Here is a 14,333-nt window from a genome sequence, read left to right on the forward strand (position 1 = left end):
TCTAATCCAGCCCAGGCCCGCCAAACAACAATGATGGCTGCAACCAAAAAATCAAATAGCCAGCGTTGTGGCGGGCACCTGTAGTCCCAGCTACTTGGGAAGAGGAGGCAGGAGATTCATTTGAGCCCAGGAGTTGGAGGTTGCTATGAGTTGTGATGCCACAGCACTCTGCCCAGGGCGATAACTTGAGGCTCTGTCTAAAAAACAAACAAAAAAGATGACCAGCAGTATCAAGAAAATCACCTTTTGCTTTTAAAAGCTTTTATCTGTAGAGGTCCCATCAGGCGACCTAGAAGGATGGTCCCTTAAGGTGCCTCTAGGATTCACAACTTAACTACTGTAAGTTGAAAATACCTTTAGTCTAAAATGCACTTTCAGCTTAGGGTATTTGTGAAGGGCTCAGCCTCATGTTAAGGAGTATCTGTACATCAAAATGGCTTTTGGTGGTTATTTTGCCCTAGAGGAGTGGGATTATGGAGAGTGTTAAGTTTTATGTATAACAATATTTTATAAGAATTGTATTATCACGTAATTGATACAGTTTTTAAAATAGATAAGCAGTAGTATTTATCATTGTGATTTGCTTAAATGAAATAAAAGGAAGAAATAGCAGTTAGGTTTAATTTTTTTTTTTTATGATTTAAATAGAAATTTTGAGTAGGTTGTAATAAGGCAGTCCTGACCTGAATGGCAGCATTTTATCATTTATGTAGAGAATCACCTTGCAGATCAGTAAGTGTGCAGAGGTATACTTTGAAATTTAACTTCTGATCGAATTGTAAAAATTATATCACAGCAAGATTTACATGGTATGTGATTGTTTGGTGTCATGTCTGTCCTTTATTAAAGTTTCTTTGAAGTGTAGAATTTACTATTCCGTTCTCTGCTATTTTCATTAATATGTACCATGTGCTAAAAACACTAGACATGGTGTTAATGCCAGGCAGACTTGGTAATGGAGTATGCCCAGTGAACTTCTGCTTTTTAGTAGTAATTTATTAGGAAAAGTTAGAATTACCGTGTAGAGAAAAATTTCAAAATAAAGTAGAGTTTGGCTTGGTGCCTGTAGCTCAAGTGGCTAAGGCACCAGCCACATAGACCTGAGTTGGCGGGTTCGAATCCAGCCCGGGCCTCCCAAACAACAATGATGGCTGCAACCAAAAAATAGCCAGGCATTGTGGCAGGCGCCTTTGGTCCCAGCTACTTGGGAGGTGGAGGCAGGAGAATTGCTTGAGCCCAGGAGTTGGAGGTTGCTGTGAGCTGTGATGCTACGGCAGCTTAAGGCTCTGTCTCAAAAGAAAAAAAAAAAGTAGAATTTGATAACATTGGGTTATACGTATTTTCTTAGGATATATCTCTTTTTGAAGTACAGTGGAGAGATTTTTTTAAACTTAGTGAAATATTTGATCAAATTACTGATTAGTTTTGGAGTGTCAGTGGTTGGTGAGCATCCTGAAATAGGCTCCTCCAAATGCTTGAAACTTGATTGCACCTAGGGAGACAATGGTGGAGGAAAGGGGAGTCTTAATTATTGATGCTTGGATCTCACTCCAGAGATCCTAACTTAATTGGGGGAAGAGAACCTGGGCATCTGGATTTTTTGAGTGTACACTTAAGATTGTATACCACCGCCTTAAACCCAGTCCTTGTCCTTGGTTATCACAGCTCATTAGCAACACTTCATAATATGTTTTGATATCTTATTCAAAGTGGTCACCCAATCACTTGAGTATAGGAGTTTGAGGCCCACAGCGAGCCACTACACTTCAGGCTAGGTCACAGAAGGAGACTGTCTCAAAAAAATAAATAAATAAAAATAAATAACAGAGTGGTCTCTCTCAGTTACCCTGTCTGTTGCACTCATTCATAGCACTTAACACAGCCTGTATTTTTGTTTCCTTGATTACTTGTTTGTGGTCTTTTCTACATTGCAGAGGGAATGACCTATCTTATTCACCATTGTATGTCCAATTGCTAGCTCTGGGTCTGGCACATAGTAGTCACTCACATGGTTAAGCAAGTGATTTTATCCCAGTGTGCTTCATAGTTTCTTGTGTATAATAAATGATCAACAAATGTTTATTGAATAGGGTTTCTTCTGAGTGAAATGTTACTTTGCCCTTAAAAGTAGTATTTAACACCTCAAATTGTGTGTTTAATTACACTGTGTGTGTGGGAAGTTGATTTTAAACACACTTCTGGGAGATTGCATTTGCTGCCAGTTAATTTTGTAAAAGCATGTATATTGAATAGTTGCAATTGTCATCCAAAAAGTTTGTATTTTGGTATAAAGAAACACGTTAAAATACAGGCAAAATGTTAATGTCCTTCAAAAAAAATTTCTTTTGAAAAGTCAAGCAGGATTTTAAAGCCTCTTATGGGGCTGGAATCCTGCAGTGCTAGCATTGTAGTTAGAACTCCAAAGCTAAGAAAGTAGATACCTGAAAGTCTTGCTCCATTTTCATTGATCATGTATAGGTGCTAATAATGATCTCCTTAGTATTTAATTAGATGGCAATTTGATATGCTTAACAACTCTTAATATGGATGATGAGGATGGGGTATGTGTCTTGATATGCATTCCCCCCATACCAGGGGCAAAATAGGTAATGGATGGAATCTTGTCGTATCTTGCTTATTTTAATAGGATCATAAAACAGCTTCATCTTATATGGAGTCTTCCCTTTAAACTACATTAAATGTAAGTAAACATGCCTTTGTTAGAGTTGTTTGATAAAGTATTGCTTTATTTTTTTTCTCCATTTGTAGGCTAAAGAAATCCTGACGAAAGAATCCAACGTGCAGGAGGTTCGATGTCCAGTCACTGTCTGTGGAGATGTGCACGGGCAATTTCATGATCTCATGGAACTGTTTAGAATTGGTGGCAAATCACCAGATACAAATTACTTGTTTATGGGAGATTATGTTGACAGAGGATATTATTCAGTTGAAACAGTTACACTGCTTGTAGCTCTCAAGGTAATTTGAGTTTTATATTTGGGCATTTTGAACTGGATAAGACCATCTTTTTTTCCCAGTGATTTGTGATTTTCTGTATGTGAATGTTAACTTATAGAACAAATGTGCACATTTAGGAATGAAAATATTGAGGTTTTAGACATACCAATCACAGGCATTTGAATCAGGTGATGGTATAGAATAAAAACAAAAGAGAAGGTCTTAGTTGGATTATTTTTAGAGTCTGATCAAATAGAAATTTTAATTTAGTAGATTGGGTATGGTTAGGTAATATAATTCTAAATACTTCTGAAGTATTATAAATGTATAAGCATATCAAATGTCAGATAGTTTATATCCTATGACAGTCATCCTGTAATAAGAATTTTACTGAGGAAAAGAGTGTAATTTATGTGAAAACAAATTGTATTATTTTTAATATTAGAGAAGGAAAAAAATTGATATGAATACTTAACAGTTAGTAGTTATTTAAATGGTTTATCTCAGTGGAATGGATCGTAGCCATTAACCGTGACCTCATAACCTAGAACAGTAAAAATGACAATTGAAGAAAGCAAGTTGCAAAATTATACATATATTAGTTATATTTTTGAGACCTTTGAAGGTGAAACACAGTATAATAGCTTTTAGGGTTACAGGAGTCTGCTGTTTTTCCCTTAAAAGAGATTGTTTGACTTTACCTTTTAGAGAGATTTTTTTCTTTTCTTAGGTAACAGCCTCATTTTTATTAAAGAATATTCAGAAGGACAGAATGACTGCCACAGACTTTTCTAATATTAGAGAAGCAGTGAAATATGGTTTCAATAAGAGTTGAATTTTAGGTGATTAACATCCGAATCATGTAAAGTGCTACAGAACATTTTTGGAGATCACTGTGTTCTCTGCCTCTATAAAATGGAGTTAGATTTGAGGATGGAGGGATTCCAAAGACTGTGATGCAGCTTGCAAGCTAACCTGTGCATAATGCCCAGTATGGGCTGGACAAAGTGGCTAATCCCTATAACTACTTTGGGAAGCCAAGGTGTGAGGATTGCTTCAGGCCACAAATTTGAGACCAGTGTGAGCCAACATAGTTAAGACCCTATCCCTAAAGAAAAATTTTTAAAATATACCAGGTATTATGGTGTGTGTGTAGTCTTAGCTACTCAGGAAGTTGAAGTGGGAGGATTGCTTGAGACTGGGAGTTCAAGCTTACAGTAAGCTATGACCTTGCCATTGCATTCCAGCCAGGGAGACAGAGTGAGACCCTGTCTTTTTAAACAAAAACAAAAGGAAACAACCCTGTATAAATCCCAGTGCTTGGAAGAGAAGGGAATGTACTAGTTATAAGAATTCATGAATAGGGGTGTAGTGGACTGAATTTCTTTGTTTTAGAGACAGAGTCTCACTTTGTCGCCTTAGTAAGTGCTGTGGTATCACAGCTCACAATAGCCTCCAGCTCTTGGGCTTAGGTAATTGTCTTGCCTCGGCCTCCGGACTATAGGCACTTGCCACAGCACCCAGCTATCTTTTGTTGCAATTTGGCCGGGGCTGGGTTCAAACCCGCCACCCTCAGTATATGGGGCCGGCACCCTACCCAATGAGCCATAGGTGCCGCCCGTAGTGGACTGTATTGTATCCCCCAAAATTCATATGTTAAAGTCCTGACCCTCCAGGACCTGACAGTGTGGCTGTATTTGGAGCTGCTGCTTTTGCAGACATAATTGAGGTAAAGTGAAGTCATATGGGTAAACTGTAATCTAGTGTGTGGAGTGGTGGTCTTAAAAGAAGGGGGGATTAGGAATATAGGGAAGGAAATGAGAAGACACATGGAGAGAGATGGCCATCTGTAAATCAAGGAGAGAGGCCTTCAGAAGAAACCCACTGTACTGCTACCTTGATCTTGGATTTCTGCCTCCAGAACTGTGAGGAAATAAATTTTTGTTATTGAAGCTACCCATTCTGTGTGCTGTGGCATCACAGCTCACAGCAACCTCCAATTCCTGGGCTCAAGTGATTCTCCTGCCCCTGCCTCCCAAGTATCTGGGACTACAGGAGCCTGCCACAACACCCAGCTATTTTGTGGTTGTAGCCGTCATTGTTGTTTGGTGGGTCCGACTGGATTCGAACCCACCACATTAGGTGTATGTGGCTGGCACCTTAGCCACTTGAGCCACAGGCGCCAAGCCATTCTATGATATTTTGTTATGGCAACCCTGGTCAGCAAATATTGGGGGTAAAGATGGTCCTTTCACTAAATGCTACGGAACTAATGGATCAAAATAGATCATAGACCAAACTGTAAGGGGTAAGGATATCAAAGTTAGAGTAAAACATAGAAGAAAAATTTTTGTGATCTAAGGTTAGGCAAAGATTTCTTAGATATGATGACAAAAGCACAATCTGTAAAAACTTGGATTTCATCAAAATAAAGATTTTTTTGTTTTTTAAAAGACATCATAAGCAGCTCGGCGCCTCTGGCTCAAGTGGCTAAGGCGCCAGCCACATATACCTAAGGTGGCGGGTCCGAATCCAGCCCGTGCCTGCCAAACAACCATGACAGCTGCAACCAAAAAATAACTGGGCGTTGTGGCGGGCACCTGTGGTCCCAGCTACTTAGGAGGCGGAGGCAGGGGACTCGCTTGAGCCCAGGAGTTGGAGGTTGCTGTGAGCTATGATGCCATGGCACTCTACCCAGGGGGACAGCTTGAGGCTCTGTCTCAAAAAAAAAAAAGACATCATAAGCATTTGTATTTAAATATTTTTATCAAAACCTCTTACAACTCAGTGATAAGACAGATAGTTTAAAAATGGACATAGTATTGGGCGGCACCTGTGGCTCAGTGCATAGGGTGCCAGCCCCATATACTGGGGATGGTGGGTTCAAACCTGGCCCTGCTAAACTGCAACAACAACAACAAAAAAAAAAAATGGACAAAGTATTTGAATATATATATCTCACCTAAAAAGATACATGAATGGTTGGTCTGAGAGAGCACATAGAAAGATGCTCAGTATCATTCAGTTTGGGAAATGGAAATTAAAGTCCCATTGAGATAACTGCTTCACACCTGTCAGAATGACTGTGTATAAGTAAAATTGATTAAGACTAACTGTTGGTAAGTTGTAAGAGTAGAATCTTAATGTGTTGCTGATGAGAATGTAAAATGGTCCAGCTCGTTGAAAAACAGTTTGACAGTTTCTCAAAATGTTAAACATAAACCTACCATCTGACCCAGGAGATACCTTAGGAATCTGCTCAAGAGAAGTGAAAGCATATATCCACATGAAAACTTATATGCAGATTATTATAGCAACATTATTTATTATAGCCAAAACTGTAAACAGTCACCAATTCACTCTGGGTGAAATACTGTGCAGTTATAAAAAGAAACACACTACTGATCCATGCTGCAGCATGGATGAACCTCAAAAAATATTCTAAGTGATCTTTAGTACAAAAGACTACATTTTGTATTCCGTTTATATGAAATTTCTAGAAAAGGCAATCTCAAGAGACAGTAAAGCAGTGGTTGCCAAGAGCTGAGAGTGGGAGTGGGGAATGACTGCAGATAGACAGGAGGGATCTTTTTGAGTAATGGAATGGTTTTAAAACTGGGTTGTGGGCTCGGCGCCTGTGGCTCAAGCGGCTAAGGCGCCAGCCACATACACCTAAGGTGGCGGGTTCGAATCCCCAGCCCGGGCCCGCCAAACAACAATGATGGCTGCAACCAAAAAATGGCCAGGTGTTGTGGCGGGCGCCTGTAGTCCCAGCTACTTGGGAGGCTGAGGCAGGAGACTCGCTTGAGCCTGGGAGTTGGAGGTTGCTGTGAGCTTGATGCCATGGCACTCTACCCAGGGGGATAGCTTGAGGCTCTGTCTCAAAAAAAAAAAAAAAAAAAAACTGGGTTGTGGTGATTGTTACGTAAGTTTACTGAACTGTAAAAAAAATAATTATCATATATATGGGGGTCAAAATTCAATATGACCCACATATTGAAAAGTGTAAAGTTGGTGGTAGAGGGAATTTGATTTTAGTTGGGATGGAGTTGACAAACACCTGTGGGTGTTTAAAAAATGATTGTGGATTTGTGGTTTAGTTTGGTGTGATATTTTTTCAACAAAATTACAACTCTGAATTTTTTCTATAGAAAGTTTCCTACGGCTCGGCGCCTATAGCTCAACCGGCTAAGGTGCCAGCCACGTACACCTAAGGTGGCGGGTTCGAATCCCCAGCCCGGACCCGCCAAAACAACAATGACGGCTGCAAAAAAAAAAAAAAAAGAAAAGAAAGTTTCCTGAAGGGGCAGTGCCTGTGGCTCCGTGTATAGGACACCGGCCCCATATACCGAGGGTCGTGAGTTCAAACCCAGCCCCCGCCAAACTGCAACAAAAAATAGCCAGGCGTTGTAGCAGGCGCCTCTAGTCCCAGCTACTGGGGATGCTGAGGCAAGAGAATCACCTAAGCCCAGGAGTTGGAGGTTGCTGTGAGGTATGACACCATGGCACCCTACTGAGGGCAATAAAGTGAGAGTCTGTCTCAAAAATAAAGTTTCCTGAAGGAATTGAAGGATAAAAACTTACTTATCCTGGCTTGGTGCCTGTAGCACAGTGGTCACAGCACCAGCCACATGTACCAAGGCTGGTGGGCTCGAGCCTGGCCCTGGCCAGCTAAACAACAATGACAACTGGAACCCCAAAATAGTCAGGTGTTGTGGTAGATGCCTATAGTCCCAGCTACTTGGGAGGCTGAGGTAAGAGAATCACTTGAGCCCAAGAGTTTGAGGTTGCTGTGAGCTATGATGCTACAGCACTCTACCAAGGGTAACATAGCGAGACTCTGTCTCAAAAAAATAGGGTGGCGCCTGTGGCTCAGTAGGAAGAGTGCTGGCCTCATATACCGAGGGTGGCGGATTCAAACCCAGCCCTGGCCAAACTGCAACAAAAAAATAGCCATGCATTGTGGCAAGTATTTGTAGTCCCAGCTACTAAGGAGGCTGAGGCAAGAAAATCGCCTAAGCCTGGGAGTTGGAGGTTGCTGTGAGCTGTGTGATGCCATGGTACTTTAACTGAGGGCGATAAAGTGAGGCTCTGTCTCTATAAAAAATAAAAAAGTTAAAGGTTTCCAGATTTTCATTTGATCTTTGAATGAGCTAGTTTTTTATGTGTTCCATTTTGTTGTTTCAGGTTCGTTATCGTGAACGCATCACCATTCTTCGAGGGAATCATGAGAGCAGACAGATCACACAAGTTTATGGTTTCTATGATGAGTGTTTAAGAAAATATGGAAATGCAAATGTGTGGAAATACTTTACAGATCTTTTTGACTATCTTCCTCTCACTGCCTTGGTGGATGGACAGGTATGTGGGCCTTAAAACTCCTGTTGCTGATTATTTTCAAGAATCTGCTTGATTAATGTTTAAATCTTTGACCTTTTTTTCTATCCCCACATCCCTTCTGAGATACTTTTTGGTAGTTATTGATAATATTCATTCAATTTTTTAATCTTCATTTATTTAGCAGTTTTAGGCCGGGTCTGGGTTTGAACCTGCCACCTCTGGTATATGGGGCTGGCACCCTATTCCTTTGAGCCACAGGCACTGCCCTTAATCTTTATTTTTTAATAGACAATTATTCTGTCAAATTTGTACCTTCTTTGTATCAGGCACTGATACTGATAATGGTAGAATTACAGGAATATATGTTGTAGCCTATTCATAGTCAGGCTATTTTTGGACAAGAGAAATGAAATGAGCTATTTATGGTCTGGGTAGAGGTATAGGTGGAAGAACTTGCAAGAAAATTCTACAAGTATGAAGATATTTGCCTCCAGGGGGGCAGGAATATCAGAAATGTTTTCTCAAAGGAGCTGATTGAGATGTAGGCTAGATGTGATAGCGATGATTTATCAGAAAGAAAGGGAGTATACTCAGTACAGTGATAGGTAAATGTACCTGTCCAGCTTACCTACAAATTCAACTGAAGAATAAACCTACAGAACCTATATTGTTTATAACCCTAGGATTGCCTATAGGGCTGGAACAAAGATGGACTCTGTAGAGTCAAGCCTTGTTTAGGCAGAGCACAGAAACACCATTGGGGCCAAGTACTTGAAGCTATTTCCTGCAGCTTAGTTCGTCATAATTAAAGTTACTTTTAGGTGGGGCTAACATTTTAAACCATTCTTTTCAGATCTTCTGTCTACATGGTGGCCTCTCGCCATCCATAGATACACTGGATCACATCAGAGCCCTTGATCGCCTACAAGAAGTTCCCCATGAGGTATAACTTCTAGTTGCTAATGAAAACTTTAGGGAGAAGATAAATTTAATTATATGTATTCTTTCATTTAATACTCAAAAACAATGCCATTAGTTGTGTATACTCGTCTACCCTATTGTTCAAAAGAAGCGGACATTAAGAAATCTGCCAAAATCATAACAGCTATAAAGATGGGCTTATCAGGACCTGTGTTGTCTTTTCAGGGCCTCTGCCTAATGTTAAAATTTGCATGCTAGAAGCAGATCAGTTCGTTAGGGTATGTTGCTATTAAGGCCCACTAACTAGTGTCAGCTGTGGCTCATAATGACTTCTAGGAAATACTATTTGACATAGATATTTAATGACTCTAATTGCACATTATCATTTTCAGAAAACACTCAAAAGGTGTGACTTCATAGGGTGTTCCTTCTGATGAATTATTTAAATTATATGTTAACCATTTTTGTAAAAAGGCATTTTATAACTTGAACCTGTTTTTTAGGGTCCAATGTGTGACTTGCTGTGGTCAGATCCAGATGACCGTGGTGGTTGGGGTATATCTCCTCGAGGAGCTGGTTATACCTTTGGGCAAGATATTTCTGAGACATTTAATCATGCCAATGGCCTCACATTGGTGTCTAGAGCTCACCAGTTGGTGATGGAGGTATGTTCTATTATTTGACATGTGATTTTTTTTTTAGTAAACTTTAGGGAAAAAGAGATACTAGGGAATTTTAAATTAGTGAGAAATTAAGTCTTTCAAATGGTAGGATTACAAGTGGTTTGAAAGAAGATAAAGGGGAACCAGGCTAAGAGTCTTAGCCTAGAACATTGATGAGCATACTTGTAAAATTAAGGGTCTGTTGAGATTAATACTAATACAACTGTGATTGTTCTCAATAAAATCTGATTTTGCTAAAGGTAGAAATTTGTGAACAATTCTAAGCAAAAAGTCCCAAAAATATGACCAGGTGCAGTGGCTAATCCTGTAATCCTAATACTCTTAGAGGCTGAGATGGGAAAGACACTTGAGATCAAATTTTGAGACTAGCTTGAGCATAGGGAGACCCTGTCTCTACTTAAAATACAAGAAGTAGCTGAGTGTGCTGGCGGGCACCTGTAATCCCAGCTACTTTGGAGGCTGAGGCAGGACTGCTTGAGCCCAGAAGTTTGAGGTTGCTATGAGCTAGTCTGATGCCATTAACACTCTTGCCTGGGCAGCAGAGCAAGATTGTCTCAAAAAAAAAAAAAAAGAAGATGATGATGATGAAGTAGTACCTTCAGATGGACTTTGAGGAAGCAGAGCCAGAGATCCTACAGGCATATCTCATTTTTACATTGGCAGTGAGCACATAAAGGCCTTCACCAGTGATGACTGAGAAGAAAAGTTAAACAAACAAACAAGAAAAAGTTCAGGTCTCCAGGGGTAGATGTTCACCTTTGTAGGAATGGAGAATGGCTATATGAATACTTATTCTTTTGGCTATGGAGTGGAAGAGGGGTAGAGGCAGGTCTTGCTCTTTTGCCCAGGCTGGAGTGCAGTGGCGCCTTTATACTACACTGTAGCCTCAAATTTGTGGGCTCAAGTGATGCTCCCTCCTCAACCTCCTAAAGTGCCAAGTTTATAGGCACTTTGAGCCAATGAGCTGAGCCAATGCCCCCAGCCTACATACTCTTAAACCATGTTTAAGGCCACTGCAGTAATAGAGGATGATGAAACATTACCATTTACAGAAGGCCAGATATACAAAGAGTTTATTTTTTAGTGATCGGTATTGTTTTTTAAAGGTTTTTTTCTTTTTATAATGAAAAGGGGGGGAAATAGTTTTGAAATTTGGGTGAAAATATAAATATATATTTTTCTTTTTTTTGTAGAGACAGAGTCTCACTTTATTGCCCTCAGTAGAGTGCCGTGGTGTCGCACAGCAACCTCCAACGCCTGGGCTTATGTGATTCTCTTGCCTCAGCCTCCTGAGTAGCTGGGACTACAGGCGCCCACCATAATGCCCGGCTGTTTTTTTTTTTGTTGCAGTTTGGTTGTGGCCGGGTTTGAACCCACCATCCTCAATATATGGGGCCTGTGCCCTACCCACTGAGCCACAGGCGCCGCCCATATATGTATATTTTATAGGTTGTACAAAGTACAAAAAATTGGCTCGGTGCCTGTGGCTCAAGCAGCTAAGGCACCAGCCACATACACCAAAGGTGGTGGGTTCGAATCCAGCCCAGGCCCGCCAAACAACAATAATGGCTGCAACCAAAAAATAGCCGGGCGTTGTGGTGGGCACCTGTGATCCCAGCTACTTGGGAGGCTGAGACAGGAGACTAGCTTGAGCCCAGGAGTTGGAGGTTGCTGTGAGCAGTGAAGCCATGGCACTCTACCCAGGGGGACAGCTTGGGGCTCTGTCTAAAAAAAAAAACAACAAAGTACAAAAAATTAAAATCATTCAGAAACAAAAGCATTGACATTTCTTAAGTCTCTTAAGGGGGCAATAGAGATCTTTGTCTCTTTAGAGGAGTCACATTAAGTTGTGTAAATAAGGAGTAAAGTAGTTTTTCATATTCTTTCTTTTTCTTATAGGGATATAACTGGTGCCATGACAGGAATGTAGTAACAATTTTCAGTGCTCCAAACTATTGTTATCGTTGTGGTAATCAAGCTGCAATCATGGAACTTGATGATACTCTAAAATACTCTTTGTAAGTATCTACACTTGAGCATTAAATTGTCCTCAGTAAAGTTTTTTTTTTCTTTGATAACATTGGTACCAATGAAAATAATTTTAATGGGTCGAGAGCTCATGTTAAATCAGATTCCAACTTGATTTTTAAGTTTTCTTTGAATTGGACCATTGAAACACACCAACAGAAACTAACATATATAGATCCTAATATGAATTTTTAGGTTTTTAACTTTTAAACCCATGTTTTTATTAATGGAGTTAATATAGTATATGGTGAATGTGAGATTATAGATACAGTATATTAGCTTCTTGAAAAACTTATTCATTTAGTAGAGCCCTTTCAATTCATCTTAGAAGGAAGGAGGAACCCCAGTTGATAAAAACAGACTATGGGTAGGAAAGAATGTGAACTTTGAAAGAATGCTGTTTTGTTTTTGATCATCAATACATAGATGTCTGAAACATAAACCATGAATCTGTCTTGTTTTTCAGCTTGCAGTTTGACCCAGCACCCCGTAGAGGCGAGCCACATGTTACTCGTCGTACTCCAGACTACTTCCTGTAATGAAATTTTAAACTTGTACAGTATTGCCATGAACCATACATTGACCTAACGGAAATGGGAAGAGCAACAGTAACTCCAAAGTGTCAGAAAATAGTTAACATTCAAAAAACTTGTTTTCACACGGACCAAAAGATGTGCCATATAAAAATACAAAGCCTCTTGTCATCAACAGCCGTGACCACTTTAGAATGAACCAGTTCATTGCATGCTGAAGCGACATTGTCGGTCAAGAAACCAGTTTCTGGCATAGCGCTATTTGTAGTTACTTTTGCTTTCTCTGAGAGACTGCAGATAATAAGATGTAAACATTAACACCACGTGAATACAATTTAACTTCCATTTAGCTATAGCTTTATTCAGCATGACTGTAGATAAGGATAGCAGCAAACAATCATTGGAGCTTAATGAACATTTTTAAAAATAAGTACCAAGGCTTCCCCTCTACTTGTGAGTTTTGAAATCGTTTGTTCATTTCAGGGATACCATTTAATTTAATTATATAATTTGTCTGCACTCAGTTTATTCCCTTCTCAAATCTCAGCCCCATGTTGTTCTTTGTTATTGTCAGACCTGGTGAGTTGTTCTGAACAGAACTGTTTTACCCCTCCTGTAAGATGATGTTACTGCACAAGAGCACTGCAGTGTTTTTCATAATAAACTTGTGAACTAAGAACTGAGAAAAATCAAATTTTAATTGTATCAGTGGGCAAGACTGGTGCTGTTTATTTAAAAAGTTAAATCTAATTGATTAATTTTTAGAATTTGTAGACTACTAGGTAAAGAAAAATAAAAATCGAGGCCACTACATAATCTCTGATAACTCCTTGACATTCTTCAGATTAACTTCAGATTTATTTGTATTCCATATAGTACAGTTTGTCAGATTGCTGGTGTGCTCTTTGTGTGTGTTCTTCCTGCTTATTAACTTACTTGTAAGAAAGGAGATCTGTGCTGCTTTAGTAAGATTTAATTTTGAAACCTTATATATAACTTGAGACTTAAGTCTTGGGGATTTGTTTAATAAAATGGCATGTTTTCAGATAGTGCTTAAGAAACTAAATGATGTGTCTACTTACACCACTCAGTGTAGTTTCTGGTTATAAATATTTTACTGCTATGTATATTATGTGGACGCTGTAAAATAATTGACAGATTGGCAAATTTTTAACATTTGTACATTATTGTCAAGTCATGTGGTCTTAGAGTTAAATTTGTCTTGGATAAGAAAGCTGTTAAAGCATTAGCCTGTGTTAAGTTTTTTCAGTGATACTAGTGAAGAGTATTGTTGGATCATTCATTTAGTGTTATGTACATTCACCCAAAGACGAAAGTGGCACTTGAAGTGACAGTGTTCAACATTTAATGAGTTCTTGAGTTTTCCCCCCTTTTTATCCTTTTAACAGGATTAGAAGTTTAAAAAGTTCTTCTGTGGGAACTAATAATTGATATCTTAAGCTACTAGGGTAAACTTCAGAACACTTAATCATACTTGTATAGTAAATAAACATTTCCTTGCTTTGTACTGTGTTGAATTTGGTACCTACAAGGAAGTTAATAGGATTTCCTGTAAGATGCTTGAGATACACACACTTAACTCTTGTCTGATCCAATTGATAGTTTTTGGTGGCTTGTGGAGTTAAACTGTCCAAATACTAGCAAAGCTAGTCTTTCTACATTTCATTTTATTCTTTGCTGCTTTTGCAAAAAAATTTTTTTCTTTTTTTCCTTTAATTTTTGTTGTTGTTGTTACTTTTTATGTCCTTTCACTCTGACTGAACAAATAACTTACCTATCTGTGTGCAGTAGTTTTAATTTAATGGCCAAATAATCTAGACACTACACAACAATTTTTCAGTTCCTATGA

At 39.2% G+C, this 14,333-nt stretch overlaps 1 protein-coding gene across 1 annotated transcript in view; it reads left to right on the top strand.

Moving 5' to 3' along the window:
• The window catches only part of PPP2CA (protein phosphatase 2 catalytic subunit alpha), a 31,498-nt gene extending 17,985 nt beyond the window's left edge, over window positions 1-13,513 (top strand). Inside the window, exons 2-7 of the mRNA XM_003782187.2 lie at window positions 2,770-2,979; window positions 8,146-8,319; window positions 9,152-9,241; window positions 9,723-9,884; window positions 11,802-11,920; window positions 12,397-13,513. Of these exons, the coding sequence (XP_003782235.1) occupies window positions 2,770-2,979; window positions 8,146-8,319; window positions 9,152-9,241; window positions 9,723-9,884; window positions 11,802-11,920; window positions 12,397-12,469 (828 nt within the window). The 3' untranslated portion in view covers window positions 12,470-13,513. The remainder of the gene's footprint in view (window positions 1-2,769; window positions 2,980-8,145; window positions 8,320-9,151; window positions 9,242-9,722; window positions 9,885-11,801; window positions 11,921-12,396) is intronic.
• The last annotated feature ends 820 nt before the right edge of the window (window positions 13,514-14,333 follow it).

The sequence above is a fragment of the Otolemur garnettii genome, unplaced genomic scaffold (genome assembly GCF_000181295.1).
Source record: "Otolemur garnettii isolate 467f Iridium unplaced genomic scaffold, OtoGar3 scaffold00003, whole genome shotgun sequence".
In the NCBI taxonomy this organism is placed as follows: Eukaryota; Metazoa; Chordata; class Mammalia; order Primates; family Galagidae; genus Otolemur; species Otolemur garnettii.